Source organism: Mustela nivalis, assembly GCF_964662115.1.
Source record: "Mustela nivalis genome assembly, chromosome: 19".
Taxonomy (NCBI): domain Eukaryota; kingdom Metazoa; phylum Chordata; class Mammalia; order Carnivora; family Mustelidae; genus Mustela; species Mustela nivalis.
Genome location: NC_139038.1, coordinates 10,349,244 through 10,376,089, shown reverse-complemented (window position 1 = coordinate 10,376,089; position 26,846 = coordinate 10,349,244). Strand labels below are relative to the sequence as shown.

General features: G+C 61.3%; 1 protein-coding gene across 3 annotated transcripts; it reads right to left on the bottom strand.

The window, feature by feature from the left end:
• Positions 1-2,467: 2,467 nt before the first annotated feature.
• Positions 2,468-26,846, bottom strand: LIMK1 (LIM domain kinase 1). Of its 3 annotated transcripts, none has more exons than XM_082712635.1 (16): positions 26,619-26,846; positions 24,777-24,873; positions 18,560-18,698; positions 18,230-18,339; positions 16,959-17,165; positions 12,973-13,078; positions 12,716-12,882; positions 11,536-11,719; positions 10,710-10,796; positions 10,281-10,412; positions 8,900-8,959; positions 8,582-8,647; positions 5,747-5,903; positions 4,267-4,394; positions 3,874-4,031; positions 2,468-3,769 (listed from the first exon to the last, which is right to left on the bottom strand). In XM_082712635.1, the coding sequence occupies exons 1-16, from the start codon at positions 26,671-26,673 to the stop codon at positions 3,607-3,609; spliced, it is 2,016 nt and encodes a 671-aa protein (XP_082568761.1). In that variant the 5' UTR covers positions 26,674-26,846; the 3' UTR covers positions 2,468-3,606. The 3 variants fall into 3 exon arrangements, with proteins under 3 accessions (XP_082568761.1, XP_082568762.1, XP_082568763.1); XM_082712636.1 differs by having other exon boundaries at positions 4,267-4,322; positions 26,619-26,832; XM_082712637.1 differs by lacking the exons at positions 24,777-24,873; positions 26,619-26,846 and adding an exon at positions 21,791-22,140 and having other exon boundaries at positions 4,267-4,322.

Here is a 26,846-nt window from a genome sequence, read left to right as displayed (position 1 = left end):
TTTTTGCAAGCCTTGACTACTGGACTATGAGTATATTCCCAGCGTCAAGCTGGGAGCATAAAGTTGGAGTATATTGTTTTTAGACATTTCTCGATTCTACTTGCTGATACTTTGCCGAAGATTTTTGCTTATTTTATCCCTGAATGCTATTGGTGCGAAATTGTTCTCTTCCTATACTGTATCGGATTTTGTGTCAGGGCCATTCTGAGCTCCTAAGATGAATTCAAGAGTGCTCCCTGCTCTTCTGTTTTCTGGAAGAACTTGTGTAGGTTTGGTGCCTTTCCTCCTTTAAATTTGCCAATGACCCCTTCGGGGGCCTGAAATTTTGTTTTTCTGAGTGTCCTGAACTATAAATTCAGTTCATTCAGTAAATAAATGAGCGGTCACATTTACTGTTTCTTCTTTGGTGAGTTTTGATTGTGTCTTTTAAGCCACCCGTCCATCTCATCAATATTTAACACTTCTGTGCATCAAAGGACACTATCAAGACTGTGATGAAAATGTTCTAAAATCAAACTGTGGTGATGGTCGCACAGCTCTGTGAAGACATCAGAAACAACTTTATAAGTAGTTGACTTGCATGTGAATTGTCTCTCCTTCTAAGTGTTAAAAAATCAATTATGACATCAGAACCGGTTTTGTTAGTGAGGACCACAGCAGCTCTCGATATTTCCTTCCTTGCTTGCTTGTCCATGAGCTAACTGCCCCTCCCTTCCGTTATCTGATGTGAACGTATTGATGAAGATGGGGAACTTCGTGATTTAAGTTGCACGGCACTCCAGGGGAATCCAAGGGGTGGATATGGTGACTCCGGCATGCTGTTTGTCCCTCCCTTTTAGGAAGAGAACATTGTGTGCACAAAGGATCCTCACTCCCTGATAGGGGGAAGCAAGAAGTTGTTAGAGTCGTATGGAAATCCGGTACAGTAGAAAGGTGTGTATGGGTGACGACCAGCCAACGGGTGGACTGTGCTGGTTACTGTTTCAGCCCCAGACCCACTCCACTTTCTGTGATGCTGTTGCTGGACCTCGGAAAACTACATTTCCCAGGCTTCCCTGGCAGCTGGCTTCCTGTTAAGGGCCACCTGCTAATAGGGGCCAGCTGGGGGAGACCTGGAACTGAAACAAAGGAAGGGTCTTTCTTGAGCTCTCCCGCGCTCGTCAGCCTCGGCCGATTTTGGCCCCCGGGATGACTGTTTTTGCACCCACCTTCTTAGAAGTTCCAGCATCAACTGCTTCGAATCCAGCCTTTCCCCCCAGGCACACATCAAAGATCCAAGCACTGCAGGGGCACCTGGGTGGCTCAGTCGGTTAAGCATCTCACTGTTGATTTCGGCTCGGGTCATGATCTCAGGGTCGTGAGATCGAGCCCCGCGTTAAGCTCCATGCTGAGTGTGGAGCCTGCTTACGATTCTCCCACCCCCTGCCCCTCCCCTGCTCTCTCTCTCTGAGAGAGAGAGGGAGCACATACACACAAGTAGGGGAGAGGGACAGAGGGAGAAGCAGAGTCCCTGCTGAGGAGGGAGCCCGCTGCGCCGGCTGGATCCCAGGATTCTGGGATTGTAACCTGAGCCGAAGGCAGACGCTTGACCGACTGAGCCACGCTGGTGCCCCTCAAAATAAGAACTTTAAAAATCCGAGCACTGGTCTCCCAGGGTCTCTCCAAGGTCCTAGCCAGCTTCCAAGACCCCCACTGATCCCTTCTGGTGGCCTTGTGTCGTCCGCTCCTACAGGGAATCAGGGTGGCCCACGTGACCAGCGGGATATGGTGGGAGGAATGTTGTGACTTCTGAGATGCGGTCATGAAAGGCAGCGCCGCTTCTGCTCGGCTCTCAGGATGCTCCAGGAGCCGCCGGTGGAGAGGCCCAGACGGGCACCGAGGCCTCGGGTCAGCAGCCGGCACCAGCTTGCCGCCACGTGAGGAAGCCCCAAGGGTCCTTGAGTGGGGACCCTCCAGCTCCCATCACGTCCTTAGAGGGCTGCAGCCGAGACTGTGCGAGCACAACCTCAGGAAGAGACCCCAGGCCTAAACCACCGACCCAAGCTGCTCCCCAATTTTTTGGAGCTGCTGAGTTTAAGGGGTGATTTGATACAGCCACAGCAGATAGCTAAAGTAACCCCTTCTTTTCCTAAATGCCCCCGCCAGGGCCACGGCAGCCTTCTATCGAAAGCCTCTCCATGTGAAAGAGCCGGTGGCCTTTCCTGACTGGACCCCTTAACGTCGTAGGAAGAACATTTCTTAGTCCGTGAAAGCAATACATTCCCTGGTACCTCGTCCTCCCGGCTCCCAAACCCAGCTTTGGAGAACTTTCCGTTTTTGGGGGGGGCGCCCCTGCCCCCCACTCCCGCCCTGCCAGCTGTCCCCACCCGCGTTCCTCTCTGGTCTTCCCTCGGGGCTTCTGTCACAAAGTGCCACTCGTTCCCGGTTCCTCGGGGCCCCAGACACACACGGCGACGGGGAATCCGCGTGGGGAGTATGGAATTTATTTTATTGTTCTGAGTCTGGATGCGTGTTCCTTAGACATCACGGTTCCCGGACGGAGGGGACGTGTCCCCCGTCCTGGCCTCGTCATGCCATGGGCCTGTTGGGATTGTTTTCCAGGTTCAAAGTGCACTGAGAAGGCTTCACAGTTTTAATACTTCCTAGATGCTCAACCGAGGCGAAGTGACAAAATGGCCCCCCCACCCCCGCCCGCCAGAAAAATAAAACCCCAAGCCCCCCCCCGACAGCAGCTGCTATGGCCGTATGAAAAAATAATACAAATTCTTCTTAAAAAATAGATTACACAGAAAGAACCCAGAGGACAGAGGGCCACGGCGGGGGAGGGGGATGGGGGAGGGAGACACCTGGGAGAAGCCCCCCCGGGGGGGGGTACTGAGATGAACTGCGGGGGCGGGGATGCTGGTGGACACCTGCCCCGTCCGCTCTGCCCAGCGTCCCTCTGTGGCTCCGCCTGGCAGCTCTGACCCGGGGCCCCGACTCCCCTCTGTCCCCCAGCGGACCCTCCCTTCACCCTGAGGCCTGGTACCTGCTTCTCACTAAAGTGGCTTCAAGAAAGAAACAAAGAGACCCAAAGCCAAGAGAGGCCTGCGGCTGAGCGACTGGGGGTTTCCATCCTGCAGGGGCAGACCTCTCCGCGTTCGGGGGTTTGAGTAAATATCGATACCTCCGGCTACGAGACACCCCCAGGGGGCGACGCACCCCAGCAGCAGGGCCTCTCCCTCACTCCGCGCCCTCCCCTGCCTATCCAGGTGGTGGGAGGCGTCTACCAGTCCAGCCTCAGAGGCGCTGCAGACCGGTGGGGGGTGCACAGGACGGCTGGGGGAGGGTGCGGAAGGGTGCAGGATGGGGCTGGACTCACGCGGGCCCTCCGGCTCATGCAAGGAGAAGCGAGAGGGGGCGGCCCCACCGTGGCGGAGGTAAGGCAGGGCGAGGTGACTGTGTGTGTGCGCGGCCAGGCCAGCTCCGGGGCCTCGGCCCGCAGGGGAGGAGAAGGCAAGGCAGGGCCCGGCGCCAGGGAGGAGTCTGGGGGCTCCGCACCCCGCCAGGACCCGCAGAGGAGTGCAGTGCCGGCGGTGGGGATGGGGGCGGCTGGGTGGGCCGGGCTCAGTCGGGGACCTCGGGGTGCGCAGGCAGTCCGCTCTCGCCGCGCCGGTAGGTCTCCCAGAAGCCCTTGTCCAGCTGCTCCAGCTGCGGGCCCAGCGGCAGGTGGCCGGCCAGGTGCATGCGGAGGGTCTCCAGCCACTGCTCCAGCTTCCCGAAGGAAGGCCTGAGGGGGCACAGGCGGGGGCAGGGGGTGTTGGGTTCTGCCCTGGAGGGGACGGGGCCCACCCCTAGGGCTGCCCCTCCCTGGGGAGCCCAGGCTGCACTGACCTCTTCTCAGGGTCCAGATCGCAGCAGCGCACGGTGATGGGGAAGAAGCTGGGCGGGCAGTTCGGGGGACAGTAACGGTCCAGGAAGCCTCGCACATTGAGGCCGAAGTCCATGGTGCGGGGCAGGTAGTCGGGGTCTGCGTTCACCCGCCCAATGATCTGTCCAGCGCAAGGCCCAGCAGTTACCCAGGGTAGTGGAGGGCTTGGCCGGGGCAGGGTGGGGGTGGAGGGGGTGCCCCAGTGGCTGGGAGCAGGTGCCAGGCCACCACACTCCCCCAGGGGTGCAGCTGCTGTGGGCGGCTCCTGCAGACTTCCAGCCCGGGCCCCGGGAGTGTCGGGGGTGGACCGGAGCCACCAAGCCTGATGCCGACTGTCGCCCGCCCCCCGGACCTACCTCGCACAGGACGATTCCAAAGGAAAACACGTCCACCTTCTCGTCGTAGCTGCGGCCTGGGTGGAGAGACCGGCTGTCAGCAGGCGAGGCTGGCTCAGGGACCAGGCGGCCTGGGCCAGGAGGGGACGCTAGCGGTGTCCACAGGACCAGGGCTTAGGCTCTGCCCCCTTACCCCCCCAACCCTACCAGGTCTGCGCAAACCTTTGGGGGATGAGAATGAGAGCCCTGGGCAGGGGGTTCCAGACCCAGCTTGACCACTGACCAGCTGTGACTTTAGGCAAGTCACGGACCACATGGTGGCCTCGAAATATATCCATGTCACACCCCCGGGACGGGAGACCCCTGCTCTCTTAGAAATAAGGTCTTTGACCATATGATTGCTAAGGACCTGGAAACGAGAGAATCCTGGGTTATCTGGGTGGGCTCTAAGCACCGTTATGAGGGTCTTAGGAGGAAGAGGAGACAGGAGAGGTGGCGGGGGCCACAAGCCCGAGACAGCCCCCGCAGCTGGGGGTGGGTTCTCCCCTCAGATCCCTGGAGAGCCCACAGCTCTCCTGAATTTCCGACTTTGGGTTTCCAGAACTATGAGAGAATTCATTTCTGTTGTTTAAGCCGGCCAGCTGGTGGAAGTCTATTGACGGCAGCCCCGGGGACGGGCACAGGCTCTCTGAGGCTTGGGTTCTTCAGCTGTGACGTGCGGCGTGCGACTGTCTACCGCGCGACATTAACGACCCGTACAGCCGCTCCCCCATGTCCGATTCTCACTAGTTTACAAGCCTCAGCTCCTCAGCGGATGCTCACAGACCCCCTTAAAAGCAGGGAGCGAGCCCCGTCTTGCAGGCTGCCAGCGGGCCGGGACGTGGGTGGTGCTGCGCCGAGGGGGCCCCATCCCCTGGCCGTCCCGACCCTGTGTGTGCACCTGCCCGCGCGGGGGCTTTATAGCACGCCGTGTGGCCACACATGGGGCACTGGGTGATGGGCCTGACCAAAAAGAAATGGAGCAGGAGAGGGGCCCCACCACCTACTCCCCGGGCCCCGTGGAGATGTCGCCTTGCGTGGGACATGCTCGTTTGATTAAGCTCAGGATCTGGGCGTGGACAGAGGACGGTACAACCACGTTCCTTATGAGGGACGCAGGCAAGGAAGGAGACCTGACAACGGACAGAGGTCAGAGAAGGGGCCAGGGTCCTAGCCTTCGTCGGCGAAGGGGCCTCTCAGGCCAAGGGACGGAGGCAGCCTGTAGAGGCCAGAAGGGAAAGGGGTTCTCCCCTCGAGCCTCCAGAAGGAACCCGGCCCAGCTGACACCCGAGACCGACGCGGACTTCCCACTCCCAGGACTAGATGGTAACTTGGTCTCCAAGCCACGCGGGGGGCGATCTGTTACAGCGGGACAGGGAACGGGTCGCAGGAGGCGAGGAGGGAGCCGAGGGGAGGAAGCGGAGGCCGGGGACGGGGGGGGGGGGGGGGGGCGCCCACTCACCGTTGATCATCTCGGGCGCCATCCAGTATGGGTTACCCACCACCGTGTATCGCTTCTTGCGGTCTGGCTTCTTGAGGCTTCGCAGGTCCGCGGGCTGGGTCTTCTCTTCCACCATGAGCCGGGCCAGCCCGAAGTCGGCCACCACCACGTTCTTGTTCTAGGGTGATGAGGAAGCAGGGCCACGCTGGGACAGGCTCCCGGCACCACCAGCCCACCCCACGCCTGGTAGGGACCGGTCCGCAGCCGGCTCCGAGGACGTGCCCCGGACTCCTGGGGGCCTGGGAGTACTGTGCCCGCCCCGTCAGGGTGCCAGGGCCGCCGGGCTGCGTGGGGACGGTGGTGGCTCCCCTTCAAGACCCAGGTGCTCTGCTCTGCCAGGGATAGCTTTGTCTCTTACTCCTCCCTCCAGCAATCTGGGGAGGTTATTTTCACACCCACTTCACACAGGCTATTACTCAGGCCCAAAGAGGTTAAGAAAGCTGCCCAAGGCCATCCAGCCGGTCAGCTCCACTGTTTGAGGTTTGCAGGAAGCCCCTGTACGCCCCGAACCCTGCGGAGTGGAGATGCTGACTGCTGTGTCTACCCCGCAGGATGAAAAATCAGGGGGTGCCTGGGTGGCTCAGTTGTTGGGCCTCTGCCTTCCGCTCGGGTCATGATCCCAGGGTCCTGGGACTGAGCCTGGCATCGGGCTCCCTGCTCAGTGGGGAGACTGCTTCCCCCTGCCCCCCACCGCCTGCCTCTCTACCTGCTTGTGATCTCTTTGTCAAATAAAATCTTAAAAAAAAAAAAAAAAATGGAAAACCAGGGAAGGGCCCCCCTGAAGGGCTGGGGAGTACCCCAGGGCACCGGTGACAAGTCAGGGGACTGGGGAGGTCCTCTAACGGACCCTCTGTGCCAGCACCAGGATTGGCCATGGTGCCTGGACGCTGAGGAGTGGGCCCAGAGTGGGAGGCCGCAGGGCCCCGGCCAGGGCGGCTTAGAACCAGGCTTTTTTTTTTTTTAAAGATTCTATTTATTTATTTGACAGAGAGAGATCACAAGTAGGCAGAGAGAGAGGGGGAAGCAGGCTCCCCGCTGAGCAGAGAGATGGATGCGGGGCTCGATCCCAGAACCCGGGGACCGTGACCTGAGCCGAAGGCAGAGGCTTTAACCTACTGAGCCACCCAGGCACCCCAGGACCAGGCTAACTCTTAAGAGAAGGACTCTGTGTCACCTCTAGGAGTGACACGAATGCGGACAGCTGCTAGAGGACACTGTACAAGGACAGCAAGCAAGGGAGGGGCTGAGCACAGGCAGGGTCCGCCAGGATCGTTCAAGGGCTCCTTGCAGCCCCATCCCTCTGTGCAGGCCTCCGCTTTTGAGGGGCCCCCCAGGGACTAATGATACAGCAGCCGCCCAGACCCTGCAGTAGGAAACAGCGAAGGCTGACCAGCCAAGGGTGACCAGTGGATTCTCAGAGGCCCCAGATGGTGGGCAGAAGTTCTGCTTTGTGCAGAGATGGATTCTGGGGATGGCGGGCGGGGAGCTCACAACTCGCATCAGATCCTCATCCTCAAGGGATGCCCCCTGCTGTGGGTGGCGGCTGTGACAGGTCACACGGGCTCAGCCCTGCAGGGACGCTCATCACCAGCAGGGGCAGTGTGAGTCCCGTGGATACAGCCCCGCCCACCTCGGTGCTCTGCTTTCTGCCACTTTCCAAGTGCAGGTGGCCCCAGAGCCTCCGGGAAATTCCCAGTGGGCTGAGACATCCGCCCCTGCCCCCCAACCGCACGGACTCTACGGCAACCAGCTCATCGCGTCCCCAATGTCATACTGCCGGTGCCTGAAACCCTTCTTGTGCTGAGTTCATTCAGCAAACACCTGCCTGGAGAAACCGCCTCCTCCACGCCTGGATCTCAGCCTGCCTAGTGGGATGAAGAGTTTCCTTCTCCAAATTTATGTCCACTTAGAACCTCAGATCGACTGTGTTTGGACACGGGACTTCTGCAGATGCTACCAGTTCAGATGAGATTATACTAGATCGGTGGGGAGGGGGTCCCTAAATCCAGGGCCTGCTGTCTTTGTACGAAGAGGACACACCGTGGGAAGTCAGTCTCTGGCAGAGGCTGCAGTGATGTGGCTGCTGGCCCAGGAGTGCCAAGGAGTGCCAGCAGCCTCCGGAGCCGGGAGAGAAGCACGGGACAGATCCTCCCTCAGAGTCTCCAGGAGGAGCCCACCTCGTCAGCACCTGCTTTGGGACTTTTTGCCTCCTGAACCCTGCGAGTGCGTTTCGGCCACATCCAGGCTATGGTTCCCCCAGGAAACGAGGGAGCCCCGTCTCTAGCTGGGCATGGTCGGTCACCCCCCGCTATGGGGCCGATGGCCCCCTCCATCCCCACCTCTCAGACCCTGGGCTCGCAGCCCCTCCGCAACCCCCACTTCCTGACTTCAGTGTGTGCCCCCCACCCCCCAGCCTCTGGGAAGCCGGCCTTGGCCACGCCCACCCACACACCCAGGCCTCCCTCCAGATCCCGGGTTGTTGGCGTTGCGTGCAGCAGGCCCAGTCGCTGTGCCGTGGGCTGTTTTGGCGACAGCCGTGCTCACGAGCCGTCACGGGTTACCCATCACTTTTTCCTTTATCCGTTTATCAGAGCCTCCCAACAACCGGGAGCCACGGTCCAAGCAGATGGCCACGCCGGGTCTGGCGGCGGCCTGGCACTGCTTCCCCGTGAGCCAGAGGCGGCGTGGAGGAGGCAAGCCAGGATCGCCGTCCCTGCAAGGCCTCCCGAGGCCAGGAGTGTGCGGGGCGGGGCGGGGCGGGGGGGGGTCTCCCTCCCCAGGGCCCAGGCTGCTCACCTCTCGGACCAGGCAGTTGTGGGAGTTGAGGTCCCGGTGGATGATATTCATGGAGTGAAGGTAGGCCTGGGGGCAGAGGGCGCGGAGGTCAGGGGGCCTCTGTGCCCAGGGAGCTCAGCCCAGTCCGGCCCTGGCTCCCCCCACTCAGACGAGGGAGGGGTGCTCCTCCCGTCCCCCCGCTGATGCCCTCTGCTTGCTCTCAGAGCTTTCTGACAGCTTCTGCCTCTGACTTTCCAGTAAAGAGTTAGGTTAGTGGGACAGAGTTTTGGTACAAGTGGGGTTAGCTCACCCAGCCCACAACCCCCCCAGCCTACTCACCATCCCTGAAGCGATGTCCTTGGCAAAGCTCACCCTCTGACTCCACGGGTACTGGCTGTCCTGTGGGGGAGGAGAAGGGCCAGGATGGGCCAACAGGGCCACGGCGGCAGACGGTCGGGTGAGAGAGATCAGCCAGGGCAGCGAGCGTCCCGGCGAGTCCCGTGACCGCCCCCTCCCCACTCTCTCTGGCACCCACGTCTGTCCGCATCGAAGGGGTGTGTCTGGATAACTCGAAAACATCATTCTCGGGGCGCTGGGTGGCTCAGTGGATGAAGCCTCTGCTTTCAGCTCAGGTCATGATCTCGGGGTCCTGGGATCGAGCCCCGCATTGGGCTTGCTGCTCAGCGGGGAGACTGCTTCCCACCACCCTGCCTGCCTCTCTGCCTACTTGTGATGTCTCTCTATCAAATACATAAATAAAATCTTTAAACAAAACAAAACAAAACAAAACAAACAACAACAAAAAAACCCACATCATTCTCCACTATGGGATTTCAAACACAAAGCGCTCTTTGGAGGAAAAAAAAAAAAAACACCATCTTCTATCTTCAACACAATCCTGTTCTTTCAGGTTTTCCGAAAATCCGAACCTGCTTTCCTGTAAGGGCAGACAGACGTGCCCAATGAGAATGCCTACAGGGCACCAGCGAACAGGGCTCTGGGCTCAGACCCTCCGGGGAAATGCTTGATTCTCCCCACTGCCGGGGACCTTGCATTGCGGGGTGAGGACACTGAAGCATATCAAAGACGGGTGTGCAGTGAGGAAGGCCCAGAGGGTGTAGCTCGGCATTTCCAAACTGAACTTGACCAGAGCACCCTTTCCAGGAAGGTGCACCTGTTAGGGGCCTGGCCTGCAGGGACCCAGCCTGAGGAGGTATCCGGGGAGCAGGACCGCTCGGTCTCGGTGGTGGTGGGCGGGGGGACGCCAAGGCGGGGCGCCGCCAAGGCGGGGCGCCATCCGCGAGCACCGAGCACCGGGGTGCTACCGGCTCCTCCCCAAATCTGTTTTCAGTTTGGATTTGCAGTTTTTCTTCAAGCCCTTAAAGAAAGTTCCGAATTTCGCAGAACATAGTAAACAGTAAAAAAGCCCCCCCATGGAAGGACAGCACAAAGGTGCCTCTCCTGAGGGGTTCCGCCCCCAGCCCGGACAGGTAAGGCTGGGTCCGGCTACCCAGGGCCCGGGTGGGGTCAAGCCGGGGGTCCACAGGATGGCCACCCCAAAACAGCCTGTGTGTCCGCTCGGAGGAGCTGCTGCCCACTCCGGACCTCCGCTTTAGGTGGGAGTGGGCGGCTCCCCGTCTCCCTGTCTGATTCAGAATCACTGGCCCGCGGTGCTGGTGGCGGGGGTGGGGCGGGGAGCGGGCGGGATCTGGACGCTCACCATGCTCTTGATGATGCCCCGGAGGGTGCCGCCCTTGATGTACTCGGTGATGAAGTTGAGCCTCTTGTCCTTATAGAGCACCCCGATGAACTTGAGCACGTTGGGGTGCTCCAGGCATCTCATGACCTTCACCTGGTGGGGGGGGAGATAGGCTAGGCCTGGGGCTCTGCCCTGGTCCCTCTCCCCCCGCTGCCCCTCCAGAGGCCCCCACCGGTCCCGGAGGTGGAAGAGTCCCCACCCGTCTGGTCCCCGTGAGGTCTGCGAGGGCCGCACCCACCCCCCAGCGATGCCCCTTGCCCGCCTCGTTCTCCAGGGGAGACACTTTCTCTTCTTCCAGCCTGTGGCTTGAGCGTCTCATCCTCCCGGAACCCCGTGCCGCCCCCTCGACGGAGAAGTCTGGGGAAGGGCGGGGCGGGTCCACTTGCCGACCTCCTTGAGGAATGTCCTCTGGGTCTCTTCGTCGAACCTGATCAGCTCCTTCATCACCATCACCTCGCCCGTCTCCCGGTGCGTCACCTGTGTGGGGACACCGAGGCACAGAGACTCAGCACCGACAGAGGCTCTGCTCTCTGCCCGCCGTGCAGGAGGCCCAGCTGCTCCCCAAAACTGCAGGGGAGACGGACACACCCGGCTTGAAGCTTTTCATGGGCATTTCAGGGGATGTCCCCAACCCCCGAGGGGCGGGACCGCCTCACGGATGAGGCTTCCTGAGAGCCCGAGGTCACCCAGCAGGAGGGAAAGCCGGTGGCTGGGGTTCAGGTCCAGCACCGCCCGACCCAGAGCCCAGCCCTCTTTCCTCGGCTCCGCTGGGAGGTCAACTGGCGGCTCTACCAGGGACTCCCGTCCCCCGGGATGGGGACCAGGCACAGGGCACCTTCTGCAGGATCCTGAACCTTCCAGCCCTGTCATAGTCAGGGGACATCAGAGCCAAGGGTTTCTACTGGGGGAGTGTGGGAAGGGGTAAGCAGTCGGGGCTGGCCTCCGGCTCGGTGCAGGGCCCCGGGAAGGACCCTTCTGCATCCCTCCCCCCATCTTCCAACCACGTCCTCCACATACAGTTCTGGGTCTCCCTGAAGTGGGTCCTCCCCTCCTGCTAACCAGCTCAGGGAAGCCCGGCCGGACGAGAGTATGGGCCAGGGAGTCTGGAAGCTGGGGGCCCCTTCCACTGTGCGTTCCGGGAGGCAGCGCAGGGAGGCAGAAGGACGGACAGGTCTCACCGGGACCGCCCCCATCCCTGCACAGGTGCACCCCGTACCTTGATGGCCTGGCCAAAGCAGCCCTTGCCCAGCACCTCCCCGTGGATGAGGTCCGACGGCCGGAAGATGCGGTGTGGCCGGCAGACCACGCGCAGGGACTCGGAGCGCCCCAGGTCCTTGCGCTGGGAGGCGGGGGAGCTCAGGGAGCCGGCTCCGGGAGACCTGTCGATGCTGTAGCTCCTCCTGGGAAGGTGCACGCGGGGCTCAGTGTCCCTGGGGCACGCGGGCACCAGGCCTCAGCCCTGACCCCTCCTGCCTGCCACGCTCCCATCCACGCCCGTGCACGCAGTCGGCACCCCCACTCCAGCGCGGGAGAGCGTGGCATGGGGCGGCCCCCGTGGGTGGTCGTACGGCCCTCGCCCCATCCTGACCCGGTACCCAGGGCCCTGTCCTAGGCCTGCTATCCTGCAGGTGCCTCCGCAGCACCGTCTGCCCTCGGCCTTCTCTGCCGGGGGACCCGAGGTCAGGGGCTTCATCTCCTAGCATTCGGGCGCCAGGTCCTGGGGTGTGGAGCCAGATAGCCTGGCCGGGTGCTGTAGCCCTGCCGTGGGAGCGGCTCCCCGGGCCAGCGAGGCCTCCAGGCAAACTCAGACAAGCAGGAACCACAGCCCTTCCCCACCACCACTCTCAGAGTACGTGCGATTTCCCCAGGAGGTGCCCCTTCCCCCAAAATCTTTGCCCGGAGTCCTGAGCAGGCCTCACGGTGTGCGCTGTGAGGACCCAGGCTGCCTTTGGGTTTCTTCCTCGTGCTCCCCCTCCCTTCGAGAGTTTGGGGCTCCTGGCACCGCCTGCCTGGGCCCCTGCCATGGCCCTGTGAGCCATCTCTGGGCTCGGGCCCCTGGTGCGCAGGGAGCCAGCGCGTCTCTAGAACACTCCCTCCAGGGGGCCCAGCCCTGCCCAAAGACGTTCGATGCTCCCACTGTCCTGAGCTACCTGTCTATCCTCCCTGAAGCCAGGGTGCTGGTCCCCCCCGGAGCACTCCATAACCCCCAGCCGGGGCAGCTGTGCCCCTCTCCCACCTCTCATGACCCTTCTCCTGTCTTAGCCCTCTGCACCCCCCACTGGCCTGCTTTTCTGCAAGGCACACTCGGCCACCAGACTAGGGTGGCCTCGAGAGCAGGGACCAGGCCCCATCCCCCGAGACTTGGTTTCCAGTTACATGGCACAGGGCTGACTTACAGGACAGGCTTCTGCCGCGTAGAGCTGCCCACCTCCCCACTGGGAGTGGGAGTTGGGGAGCTCAGGGGGCTGGGCTCAGGCCCTGGCCCATGGCCCAGTGTGTCGTGGGGGTCGTGCTCGAGGGTGAGCTGCAGCAGGCGGCTGGTTTCCTGGATCAGCAGGTCAATCTGGGGAGAGCGGGTGGGCAGATGGGTTGAGTCCGAGGCGGGGGAGGAGCCCTGACCCTGCTCCCGGGACCCGGGACCCGGGACGCGCACCTCATCCAGGGGCACATTCCGGATGGGCGTGCCATTGATTTCCAGGATTCGGTCTCCGACGTGGATGGAATTCTTTACGTCCGGGCTCATGCAGCCTGGGTCCACCCTGGGGGTAGAGAGAGGAGTGGTCAGACCCCTGCCTGCCTGTCCCCCGGAGCCCTGATGGGTACTCGGCTACCTTGTCTCCATGCAAGCTTTTTTAAGGGATGTTCACTTTGTCTCTGCGCTGAGATGGGGAAGGGGCCGGCAGTGGGACGGAAAGGAGACCGGGGACGTTAGGGAAAAAGGTTCCTAAGGGGGCGGCTGGGTGGAGCACTTGGTTAAGCGTCCGACTCGTTTTCCGCGCAGGTTACGGATCATCTCAGGGTCGTGAGATCGAGTCCCGCGTCGGCTCCGTGCTGAGCGTGGAGCCTGCTTGGGCTTCTCTCCCTGCCTCGGCCCCCGCCCCCTCCCCGTGCACATGTATGTGCTCACTCTCTCAAAAAAAAGAAAAAGAAAAAGAAAAAGGTTCGTTCAAGTTCTCCATCATCAAGGGTATAGTCTCACACGGGGGAGAAGCTATCCCTTACCCTGGAAAGCCAAATCATTCGTGCGAGAGGAAGAAGAAACTTGGGGACCACCACGGTGTAGCCATTGCAGGAGTAAGTGGGACAGCCAAGAATCCTGCACGGGTGCTCAGACCATCTGGGGAAAGGCTGCTGGGGGCAGGAGGTTTACAGACTCAAATCTCACAAATGATTTATTGATGATGTTTCAAAGGGAAAAAAAATATCCTGGATAGTAGAGGACTGTACTTCTGACCGAGGAATCAACGGCAGGCTTTACTGACTTCGTGCGTGGGTCAGGTCGGCGGTCGCAGGAAGGACACGGCGTCACGACGCGGCATCAGGTCAAAACCCATAACCTGAGTCTGACGAAGTGGTCAGAGCAAGTCAGCCACACCCGGATGGAGGGAGTTCTGCTTAACCGCTGGCCCGTCCTCTTTGTAAATGTCCAGCTCACGGAGGACGACGAAAAGCTGAGGACTGTCACAGATTCAGAGATGGAAAGGGACACGCGGGTTCAGCGCCATGTATGGTCTTGGGCTGGAGGCTGGGTGGAGGGAAGTGGCCCTAAGGGTGTTGAGAAAACCAGTAAAACATGAACGTGGGCTGGCCAGTGGATCCAAGTATCACGTCGGTGCTCAATTTCTTTAGCGTCCTAACTGTGCGATGAGACATGATTGGTAATTAGGCAGGAGAGCGCCCTTGTTTGTAGAACAATGTCAGGTGTCTGGTGGGGGCAGAAGGGCCAGTAGAGCTTGGAACGGAATCTCGAGCCACTTAGTAAATTTTCTAACAGTAACGCGTACGTATGTGTATGTGTAAATATAAATCATTCCAATGTACACATACGCATATGTAGAAAGAAACGCATATCCTAAATGTGCCCCCCCCCTGCCAAAAAGTTCCATTAGTGAACATCCCGTAAATTTGAAAATTTCCAGATAAAAACTCGGAAGGGAGTCTATTTCGTCGATACAGTCTTCTCGTGGATGCGGTCTTCGAAGCGTATCCCCCAGCCTCCCTGCCTCCCCCTGGTCTCCTGCTGGGGCACAGATGCAGAACTCTCCTTCCAATGCTGCCGGACAAAAAGCGAAGTGGTCCACAGGGGCAGGCTTAAAACAAACGCGTAAATCCGGTCAGCAGCCTCTGGGCAGGCAGGGCGGCTCCTCCGAGGGGCGTGGTGGTCTGGGCCGAAACTGCGGGGAAAGCAGCTGCTGGCTGGGCTGGCAGAGGCTCCGCCGGCGAGGGAGGCAGGAGGAGTGCCGTTCCTTGGCTTTCTGTTCCTAAAATCCTGCCTGGCTTCCAGAGACCAGCTGGTCTGGGGGTTCCCCCAGCTCTCTCAGCAGTCTGTCTGCCCGCTGCTGTAGACGAGGCAGCTGCTGGCCTGGCTGGCGTTCACGGGGCGCGGGGTGGGGGGACAGGCAGAGGCAAGGTTAAGACCGGATGCATCCTGCACCCAGCACCTCCCCCCTCCTGACCCATGCCTCGCGGTGGTGCCACAGAAGCTGGCACTTGGCTCCCAGGCCCACTGGTTACTTCTCAAGGACTCCATCAACGCCCAGGAGACATCTTAGAAGGCTCCAAGGTGTCCAACTGCCTCTCTGTACAAAGCCCAGAGAGAGCAGGGGGCTGCTCGGCGTCACACAGCGGGCTGGCCAACTCTGCTGGCTCCTTTATCTGCCTTCTTGCGTTACACACCTTTTCCACATCCTTTAGAACCCTGGTTAGGGACGACCTGCCCATCGCTGATCTTGGTTCCCTGAATCCTGTCGGCCCGAATACATTTTTTCTCCCCCCTTCTTGAAGACTACTTTCACCAAGGACAGAATCTTGGGCTGATGGTTATTCTTGGCTCAGGGCACCGAACACATCCTTCTGCTTCTTTCCAGCTTCCCCAGTTTCTGTGGAGAAATCAGTGGCCCCTCTTCGAAGATGTCTATTTTCTATGGCGACATTTTTTATGTTTTTTGAGAGAGAGAGTGCTTGTGAGCAGGGCGAGAGGGAGGGAGAGACTGACTCAGGAAACCTCCGCATTCAGCACGGAGCCCGCCGCGGGGCTCCGTCTCACGACCCTGAAATCATGACCTGAGTGGAAATCCAGACTCAGACGCTCAACCGACTGAGCCACCCAGGCTCTGTGGCCACTTTGAAGCACTTCTCTTTCACCTCAGGCGCAGTAGTTCCACGGGATGGCGTGACCCACGGCTGGATTTCTTTTTGTTCTGCTTGGGATTTACTGGGCTGGAGGTTCGTGGATTGGTATAGTTCTAGGATGTTCTCAGCCACTGTATCTTCAAACACCACCTCCTTCCTACCGTCTCGTGCTTCTCCTGGAACCCCAAATGGCTTCCCTATGTGCTAACCTCTGTCCTCCACGGGTCCTAACCTCTCTTTCGCAGCTTTCATCCTGTTGGTCTCTGCCTCTCCCTTTAGTAGCTTAAAGCCCTACCCCACCGTTAAAAACCTTGCATTGAGGTTTCCGTTATTTCGTTCCTAGGGGTTCTGTTTGATTCTTTTCCATTTACTTGGAATTTATTCGCTCTTTGCTCATTTCTTCCAAATTTCTCTTACTGATTACAGCACACACGGAACGTAATGATGTTGTATTGTGTCCAATCGTCCCGGTCCCTGGAGGTTCTGTAGGTCTGGTTCTCTTTCCTGTGTTTCGGCTGGCTCTTCCTTACACGCCCCGCCTCGGTATGCGTTCAGTGATTCTTCGCGGAACTGCTCATCTTCCTTGGGACAGTTAGCTCGGAAACTCAGTGAAAGGACCTGCATCTGATTCTTTCAGGGACTGGAAACACTGCTAGCGGGGAAGCACTTGAAACTTGTACCGTGGCGACTTGGGAGTTTCTGAGCCATCCAGGCCTACGAATTTGGTTTGCAAACCCAAGTTCATGAATTCTGGGAGGAGATTTCCCCCTCCCCTTCCATTCAGGCCAATCAGTTTATCTTTCGGTTCTGGGAGTGGGGGACTGATGGAAGGTGTGGTCTGTCTCTCATTCATCCGTACCCGGAGAGCCCTCTGGGATCTCAGCTTAATGGAGAAGGAGTTGTCTAATGGGACTGGCTTTCTGGAGCCCGTCAGGGCTTCCAGAGGCCCAGCCATGAAAGGACTTAAAAACTGAAGCTTCAGTTGCCTCAATTTCAATTGGGCCTCAGGGCATGGCCGTCTTCGGGGGTTCTGCTGTCTGTCCCGGACTCCCTGCATCCATTATCCTTGACTTGGTTACTCCCCTTTCTTGTTGGGTGACACATGGACTAAAGAAGTTTTAAAATATTTTATCTAACGCTGGTCGTGGTTTTTAAAGGAATGAGTGGACCAAGGATGTGGCATACCAGGTTGTCAGAGCTGGGTTGTGTGTGGCCCAAATGCTTCCCAGCCCTGGAGCCCGCCCGCCCCCCTCCACCCAGAGCCCCCACGGGCAAAGCCGGACTCACCCCTGGACCCGGACGGTGTGGGAGTGCTCCGTGCTGCAGCCCGGCGGGCCGTGGGGGGGGTCGATGGAGACGGACAGGCCACGTCTGCCATGAGCCGAGGCCGGGATGGACACGAGGGTAACCGTGTGGGGCAGGCGGGAGCCGGGGGAGTCGGGCAGGATCTGCTCAATGACGGGGGTCACCACGGTCTGGTAGTAGCAGTGCCCGCTGCGAGGGCCACGGATGGCAGGGACCCAAGGAGGGGGAAGAAAAGGGTGTGAGGACAGCTACCAGCGTCACCGCTGCCTCCCCAGGCTCTACCCGCGCCCCAGGCTCTTCTCTCCTGCCCACCTCCGGCTCCCCAGGGCAGGAGGGGCCGGAGGGTCGTCACTGCCCCACAGGCCCGGAGCAGGAACTGAGCATGTCCAGCCCAGCCCCTGCCGCCTCGGTCATTCTGGGCTCGTCTACCACTGTCATGCTTGTGAGCCGGCCCGGAAAAGGCCAGGGGATGAATCCAGTTCAGGAGGAAGTCATTAAAAGCCCATTTGGGACTGAGCCGTGCTGCCCGGGGAACCCAGCTTGATCAGCACCGTCGAATAAAGAATTGGTCTGGTCTCTGTCCTGGTTCCTGGGAAAGAGGCTCTGAATCTTTGGAATGTAAGTGTCCCTCAGCCCATACCTGAGCTTGTGTTAACAGATGACTCGGGGTGGGGGGCAGTCACCAGGAAAAAACCAACCACGTGACTAGATGGTGGGGGGAGAGGGGGGCCTGGGACCCAGCCCGACCTTGGCGGCGGCCGCGAGGGTGGGCAGTGGAAGAGTAAAGCTCCATCACGTGCCCAATGACTCAACCAATGGTGCCTCCGTAATGAGACCCCAATAAAAACTCTGGTGACGTCAAGGCAGGTGGGGGTGTCACACGTCCTGATTCCGAGGTGCAGGGGACGCATGGGAACTCCAAATTTGGGGACCCCTCCAACTCTGCTCTTCGCGTCGCTTCTGCTGGCTGGTCCTCATATAGGAGGATCTGCAGCCTTGATCAAAACCCCTGAACTCGGGGTCAGTTGCGGGCTGGGCCGAGCTTGTGGGGTGTGTACCAGAACTGCACCCCCGTGATGTGGAAGAGCGGGTATCGGGGGGGGGGAACGCGACCTCCCTGTGACTCCCGCGTCCTCTCGGTGACTTCCGAACTTGTCCTCACACCTGCCCCACGCAGGGAGGGCAAGGATGCTGGCGCAGGAGGCTCAGAACGGGGCGGGCACCCCGGGCTTGGAGGGGGCCTGGGCACTCACCAGTACAGCTTGGAGTGCTCCACGAGCGTGTAGGTGTCCCCGTCACCGATGAAGGTCCCGCACGTGAGGCAGATGAAGCACTCGGGGTGGTATTTCAGCTCCCCGGCCACCTGGCAGGGGGGTGGCGGAGACAACTCAGCTCAGCAGCCCCTTCCACCCCTCCGGCTCCTCCCCTTGGAAGGACAGCCCCGAGCCAACTTTGGGGGCCCGGCTGGCTGGCTCTAGGATGCTGGTTCCAGAGACGCACAGACAGACCGAGGGGCTCAGAGGGCCAGGGGGTAGGGGGCAGAGTCCTAACCAGCGAAAAGGAGAACCAGAGAGGGCGCTTACCATGACCAGTCCCTTGGTGATGTGCTCTGAGCACCCGTGGCAGGACTCTCCATAGCGGGCCCAGTAGTCTCTCTTGCAGAAGAGCTGCCCATCCTTCTCATAGTACTGGTGTGAAAGGGGGGCACTGCACTCACAACACCTGGGGGGAAGAGGCACAGGGACTCAGTCTGGCCCCTTTCCCCAACAGCAGGTGCCCCTGTAAGAATGAGAAAAAGGGCCACCTTCCTTGGGCAGAAGCAGCGTGTGCTGGGGCCCAGGGCTCAGCAGGTGGAGTCTGGGGTGGCTTCAGATGGAAGCCTCTGTGCAGTGCACAGCCTGCACAACCACCCATGGCCATTCTGCCTCCAGAGCACCAGATCACCTGGCCAACCTGCCAGCCCCAGGGTGAGAAGTGCTCTTCACTTCTGAGCTCCTGTCCCTCGTCATGCAAAGGAGATGGCCCAGGGAAGGCAAACGACTTGCTCTTGTGCTCACCATTTCGGTGGAGGGGGAAATGGAACCTGGGTACCCGGGACTCGGGTGGGGCTGATGCGGATGGCCGTGACCTGGGGGGAGCTGTGGAGAACTACCAAAAGCCGGCACCTGCCCACTGTCTGGGCTCAATGTACTTAATCCACACTGGCCACCATGAGGCAGATGAATTCTGGAGGCTCGAGATGGCTGAAGGTCATGGGATGGGTGCCACAACCCCAAGCAAAGCTCCTCCCTGTTCCACTATGATATAAGGCAAGAATGTAGCTTGGCAGACCCCAGCCAACATCACTGAAGACAGAGGAGCTCCCTGATTCCTAGATCTTATCCAGCACTTGGGTGCTGAGGTCCCAAGAAGGGGGCACAGCCTGGGCCGGCTCAACCCTGCTCAACCAGGACTCCAGCGCCCGCCCCCGCCCTCAGAGGAGCAGTCACACCGTAGGTATGACACCCAGATGTGCAGTTATCAAGGCTGGGACCTCCTGCTTTGCCAGGAGGGGATACAGGACAGGCCCAGCTGGGGCTTCTTAAAGGACCTGGGGAGAAATGAGAAAGCTTTCTGCTTCCTTCCCTGTGTTATCCCACAGGCCAGGATCTGGACCTACATGCCTGGCTTCCTTCCACCCAAGTGAACTGGATGGGGACCAGGGGCTCAGCTAAGTCAGGACAAGCAGCCGCAGAAATACACGATGTCCCAAGAGCCAGGAGCCACGCTGGGTTTTGGAGAGCCTGACGGAGGGTCCTGGCTGCTCAGGTACGGCTGGGCCAGAGTCTGCAGTGAGTAGAGAATCTGCCAGGCTCCTCCACTGCCCTCTAAGCATGCTGGGTCATGTGCCAAGGTCATGCAGGGACAGGGGACCAGGCTCAGAGCTCAGTCCCAGTAAGGGAACAATCCAGGAGAGAGGAGGGGAGGAAAGACGGGGACCTGAGTGAGACCGCCCGGTCCCCCAGCGGGGCAGGGAACCGTCAGTTTCTGCGGCCAGCCCCCTGATGGCGTGACCTCACTCACTGATGCTCTTTAGCAATGGCAGATGAAGAGGGGGGAGAGGGCGGCAACCCAGAGTGCTGGTGGGACACTGTCCCTTTAAGAGGATCCAGCCAGTTCCCCATTGTCTGGGAGCCTGAGGGGAGGGGCTGGGGGACCACAGCCCGGGGGGCTGAGGGTTGGGGAGGAGAAGGCACAAAGCGCCTGGGTGCAGATGCACCCGGGTGGGGGTGCACCCAGGAAGGGGGGGGGTCCAATGAGCTCCCCTAGGAAAGGTGGGAGTGGGGGAGGGAAGGCCTCCGGAGACCGCCCTGGGACGAGAGAGGAGGCAGCGGAAGCAACGCTGGCCGGGAGCCATGACGTCATCCCCAGCCCTTCCTGCCCCCGCACACCCTGCCCCGGGGCCCCGGCGCCCTTAGGGGGCGCATCTCACCGCGGGGTGGGCGAAGGGGCACGGAAGGCGCGGGGCCTGGAAGGAGGCCGTCCAGGAGGAGGGGGATCCCCAGTGCACGCCCTCAGGGGCCCCCAGCCAGGCGAGAAGGTGCGCAGCCGAGAAGCCGGCTCCGCGAAGAGGCGGGCGCGCGCCCCGCACCGTGACCTTGGCGAGGCTCCCCCACCGCCCGCGCGCCCTGTGCCATCCGCGAGTGATTCACTTTGCCCTTCCACCGGCTAGACACTCGGCGGGCTAGACACTCGGCGCGTCACAGCAATGTCACCACATTAGTCTCCCCCTCACTGCGGGCTGCCGGGCTGCAGGAAGCAGGGCCCCGCCTGCCTCTGGTGGGTGGCCTGGTGGGGGCTCCCAGCAGCTGCCTTCCTCTGGGGGAGGAGAATGTTCCTCTCCAGCCGGCCAGCTCCTACACACCCGCACTAACATTCCTCACTGTAGTCGCCCCGGAAGATGGGGCGCTGACTCCCCCAAGGACTGGGAGCCCATTCAGCTCCCTGGTCACCACTTCCTTGAAGCCCACTCAGTCACCTGGCTGGAGTGCCCCCCCCTGCAGCCTCCATCGCCAGCCCTGGCCGGCACCCCCACTCTCTGCCATCACCCCAAGGGCTCTCTGAGGTCCCATGCCAGAAGTCCACAAATGCTGGACCCAGAGAGAACGGAAGTGGTTCCTGCAGAACACTGAACCTGCAGAGGGTCCGCCCCGAGCATCCCAGACCGCCCCTGCAGAGGGGGTCTCCACCTCGGACAGGGGAGCAGCTTGGGGCCGGCACTCAGGGCCTCAGTGGACCTCTGCATGTGGAAGGCTCAGAGGAGCCCCTGGCCCTGTCCATCTCTTCACCTCTCAGACCAGTATCTGGCCACCAGCCAGAGCAGGGAATGGGGGGGCTCTTAAGGGCACCCCACCCCTGCTGCTGCCTCCAGCAGGGATGTCAGGGGGGAGCACCAGGCACTGCGGGCGGCAGAGAAGGCCCTGGGCCGGACAGAGGACCTGCTGGAGGGCAGGCAGGCCCAGGTCCATTCCTCCCGGGGATGCCCTCCAGCCAGGGCCACATCCCCGGACACCAGGGGTGAAGAAAAAAACAGTCCGAGGACCAGCCTCACGGGGAGACCGGACCAAAGGGCCAGAGGAAGGCTCAGCAGCTGCCAGCCTGCCTCCCCCAACAGGCGGCCAACAGTGACCAAGGAGTTTCAGTTCTCCTGCCCCCGGAGCTGCCCGCTCCCAGGTAGGTCTGCCCCACAGGACGGCCTCTGGCCCCAGGGGGCCCTCAGACCAGGCACCCAGCCTGAGGTGTGGGCTGGGTTGGGCAGGGGGATTTGCACTTACTTGGCTCCTCTGAGGAAGCGGCTTCTTCTCAGGGCCAGCATCCCTTGCCGCAGGGGTGCAGCGTGAGGGGGTGGGCCCAGCCAGCTGCTTCCCCATCCTACTCCAGGCCCTCAGGATTGGAGGCCGCAGAGGGTCAGAGGGTGGGGCCAGAGCGGCCACATGGTGGGGGAGGAGGCTGCAGGGCTGCGGCTGAGGAGGCTGAGGAGGACTTGGTCCAGGCCCACAACAGGAAGCCGTTGGGGGGCCTTCTGCTGGTGCAGGCAGGGAGGCGGGGCCCCCCACTCCGCCCTCAGCCCTGTGCACCTCGGAGACCGCCCTTCAGGCCCCTTAGCCTCTGGCTGGACCAAGGGATGCTCGGGACTCCCTGGGGACAGGGACAAGCCCCAAAGCAGCTGCTTCTTCCGGTGTTGCTCCCAAGGGGACAGAGGTTGACTTCCACGAATGGTCTGTCCTCCCTGCCTGAAAGGTCCCTTGGAGAGGGGGAGACCGCACCCTGGCCCGGGCTCTGAACTGCGTGCCTGCTGCGTGCTCACCCCTACGCGCCGGGGGCGCAGCCCACCCAGCCTCCGAGATGTCACCGGAGCTACGGCGGGGCCCCAGGGCCGGAGGGTTGCTGGCTTCTGGGACGGACTCTTTCCGGCCAGCAGCTGGACCTGAGCAACGCTTGGACCACTCCGTCTGGCCGTGACCTCCTGGGAGGTGGGGCCCACAGGAAGTGGGACAGCTAGAATGGAGAAAGGAGTGGGCCCTGTGGTGACAGTGACCCCCTGTGCTAATGCCAGAGGCAGGCGATGGGCCTGTGCAACTCTCCCATGGCAAGGAACTTGGGGCCTGGGAGCTGGTGGCAGCCCCACGTCATGGTCCCGAGAGGCTCCTAGGGACAAAGCAAGAAGAGTCCAGAGCCCAGCTGCCGGGTGGCCTTGGGACTTGGGCACGCGGTGACTCCTCTCAGACAGAGCTTCCTAACTGTCACGGCGGTGGGGACACCACTGGCCTGGCTCAGGTCTGGGGGCCGTTGGGAGAAGCGCAGACCACTGGGCCAGGAGCACGTGTGGAGGCGAGAATGCTGCTGCCGTGGTTCCCAGGGAGCTGAAGGAGCGCCACGCTCCCCAGCGCCCAGGGCAAAAGCCCAGGCGGCTTCAGATGCTCCCCTGCTATTCCCAGTCCCCGTTCCTGAGCCCCTCCCCTCTTCACCTCTGCAGTGACTTGGGGCGAGGCCGACACAGGCTCTACCCTGTGGTCGTGTGTAAATGCACAAGTCACGGTACCTCACAGGGGGATGGTGAGGGCTTCAAGCCATCCAGCTGACCCTCGAACGATGCCAGAGTTAGGGGCACCAATGCCCGCACAGCCACAAACCCATGAGTAACTTTCAACTCCCCCAAACTTCACTGCTCCCGGCCTGCTGGTGCCCGGAAGCCTGCCCCGTAACATCAACAGTCAATGAACACGGGTTTCCTGTGTTATTCGGAGCACCTACCGTATTCTTACAGCAAAGCAAGCTGGAGAAAACGTTACTAAGAAAATCACGGAGAGAAGACACACACCTCTGGTATCAAACGGCAGAGAAATCTGCGTGGAAGCAGACCGGCGCAGTTCAAACCTGGGGTGTTCGGGGTCAAGGGTAAAGTCAAAAACACCCGATAAACAGTGGCTCATGCGGTCGCTCGCGGAAACTGTCCCCTCTCTTCATTTGTCGTCGCTGTCCTAGGTCAGGCCTTATGAGCTGAGATCCCTGAACTACTGTGAAGTCCCTTCCCTGCCAAGTCACCGCCATCTGCCCACTGGGATGGCATTTTTCACTAGCACTTCCGCCCACGTCCCTCCCCTGCTTTCTGCAAACCCTCGGCTGACACCCTCGTGCCCTTGGAAGGGCCTTATCTTGGCCTTGAGGTCCTGCCACAGGCGGATCCCAACCTTCCTCCCCCGCTCGCTCTTTTCCAAACCAGATGAGCTCTTCCCATTTCTGTCTCTGTGCGTGTGGCTTTCTCCAGCTATCCAGAGCCCTCTTTGTCCCCAAAGGCCCCTTTGTGAACCCCTGATCGGGAGCCCTGGGCCCTGTGCCTGCCTCTCCTCTGGCCTCATCAGCCAGAATCATCGCTGGCTGTGTGACTGGTCGAGAGAATTAACGTCTGTGTCCCCAGTAACGGAGACAACACAGTATCTGATTAGACAAAGTCCTTAGAAGGATGCCAGGCCCTTGCTAAGTTGCAGAAAATGTTGGACGTTGTTCTTAAAGAAAAAACAAATAGACCAAAGTTGTCCGAGGTTCCTGCCGGCGGAAATAAACCCTTGTAGCGGGCGGTGGATGCCTTCCCACCCCAACCCTGCTCTTCACCGACTGGCCCTGTCCTGTCACCCTCCACCCCTGCCGCCTGCCGGGAGCCGTACCGCCTGGAACTGCTTCCTGCCATACTTCCCCGCGCAGCATGTCTCACGTCTCGAGACCCCGGTTCCGGCCCTAGGGCTAACCCTAAGGCTATCCCCTGCACCTGCCTCTCAGGATGGTCCTGCTGGGGGGCTGGGCTACATTTGGGTCCCCAGTGCTTGGCCACAGCCCTGACCTTGCTCTCTGACGCTTGGAGCTGCTTCCTGGAGGAAGGGGCTGGTCTTATTGGGCTGTGCCTGTTCACAACCAGCCTGGGTTGTCTCCTCCCTCCTTCTCTGGAGTGTGAACACCCCACAGGCAGGGGCACACGGCCCTCCATGGCCTCCCCCTGCCTAGGTGCCAGAAGGCCTCAGTAATACGGGGGGATATGCAGGCCTCCCTTCTCTCCTAAGAGATCTAGGATGACAAAACAGAAAGGCCCCTGGGGACCCCAGGCCTCATTTTACAGGTGGGGAAACTGAGGCCACAGACTTGCTAAAAGTCACAGGTGGAGACGGTGCCAGAGGGACTAGCCAGGTCTCCCGGACCGCTGAGCCAGCCTCTGGTCGGTGGGAGGCCTTGCTCGGGGCACCCCCCACCCCCATCAGCCTGGCTTACCTGAAGCAGTCTGCGTGCCAGTCAGCACTCAGGGCCTGGAGGTACTGGCCGTCATAGATCCTTTGGCCGCAGCTCGCACACACGGGCAGCTCACTTCCTGCAAGGACACAGGCAGTCAGCAGCCCCTCTTGGGAGGTGTGGTCTGGTGCAGGTCGGGCCTGCCCGGCCCACCCCACGGGGACCCGGCACCTTCTCCTGCACGTACCCAGAGCACCCAGATGCTGTGCCTAGCAGAAGGAGAAAGGACGTGGGTCTGAGAGTCTCACTGAGACCTTGGCTAACTTGCTAGGCCTCTGCGGGCCTCAGTTTCCCTATTTGTCAACTGAAGAGGAGGACAGGATGTCCACTCTCCAGCAACAGCGTTCTCCTGCCGCGACTCCTGTTTAGCAAGGTCAAAGCGGAGAGAGCAAGAGGCAGCATTTAGAGATAAGGCAGCAGGCAACACTCCTGTCATGGCCTCTTTCCTCCCCTGGCTGTCCAGAAAGAGGAAGCTTCAAAAGGGCAGGGACTGGACAGGGCTGGGACGGTGTATCCAGAGCTGAAGCCCCTATAAGAGGAGAAAGGCAGGAAGCCCAGAGGTGCTGGCCTCATCTGAGTTTCAGCTGTGCCTTGGCCTCTGAGGGCCTGGGGCTTTAGAGCTGGGCACTCGCAGACACCTGCTTTGGGGACGCCTGGTGCCTCTTCAAGCCGGCCATTAGGTGTGCTTAGTCATTCTAGGGCCTGGTATCCTTGGAGCTGGGTGGGTCCTGGAGGACCCCCCCCCCAAACCTACTCGTCCCCATTGTACAGATGGGGAGACTGAGTCCTGGAGGGGGTAGGCCTGTCATACAGCCAGGCTCCCAGGCCACAGCCTGGCCCTCCGTGAGGATGCAGGGACAGGTAGGGAGGGGTGACAGTGAGAAGGGCTCTTGCTCCAAGCAGGCCTTCAAGGGCCTGGGGACGGCTGGCAGGAGCCCTAGGGAAGGGCAGGGCTGGAGGAGTTGGCATCAATGGGACCTGGATTGGACCAGTGAGCCTCTGTGATGGCTGCTGGGGAAACCCCCAGGGGACACCAGGGAGGGAGTCTCGGAGGTCTTCATTCCCTAACTGTCGGGCAAGCCAATCCTTGGGCCCCAGGAAGGGGAAAGGGGCTGAAGAGGAGACTAGGATGAGAGTCATCTTCCCAGCCACGACCGATGGCAGGCACTGGGTTTGGTGCAGGGAGAGGGGGTGGAGGCCCCGGGATACCGCCGCCGACGGCTCCCTGGAGGAGGCTTCTCAACCCGGCCCCAACCACCAGTACCGGGGGCCAAGTACCCAGCCCCAAAATCGTAAAGACGGGGAAACTGAGGCTTGGCACGTAGCCCCCACCCCTATCTCAAGGTCAAGGAGCTGGGCGGGCGGCACGGACCCAGGGCTGCGGCTTTCCCAGCCCCTTTCTTCCCCGCCGGCTTAGAGAGAGGATAAGGGGGTGGCCCCAGTGCGAGTACCCGGGTGGGCAGAGCACGCGGAGGGAGGCCGGGGCCGGCCCGGCAGCGCCTGGGACTCCTCCCGGGTGGTCGTCGGTCGGGGGAGGGGGAGGCGGGGATGAAAGGGAGGAGGGGCCCAGCCCGGGCCGAGCGGGGGAAAACCGGGTGGGAGCGAGTCAGGGAGGGGCCGGAGGGCTCGGGAAGGGCGAGCTCAGCCCAGAGAAGGCAGGGGCGCGGCCTCGCGGCAGACCCGGCCTCCGCGGCCGCCGGACCCGGCCCCCTCCCGGCCGCCCGCTCCCCCCACCCCCCGGGCCCCGGCTGCCCCGGCGCGACGCCCCCGCCCGCTCGGCCCCGGTGGGCGCCCCTCCCGGCCCGCGCCCCGCGGCCCGCGCACCTTCCTCTCCCATACGTTCTTCCCTCCAGGTGCAACAAAGTAGCGTCAACCTCATGCACTCGGCGGGGGGCGGGGCCCGGCGGGCTGGGGCTGGGGGCGGCCCGGGCCCCGCGAGCTCGCCCGCAGCCGCAGCCGCCGCCGCCGCCGCCGCCGGCCCGGGAGGCGGAGGCGGAGAGCGCGGGCCGGGCCGGGGTGGGCTCGGGGCTCCCGGCGCCGCCGCCGCCGCCT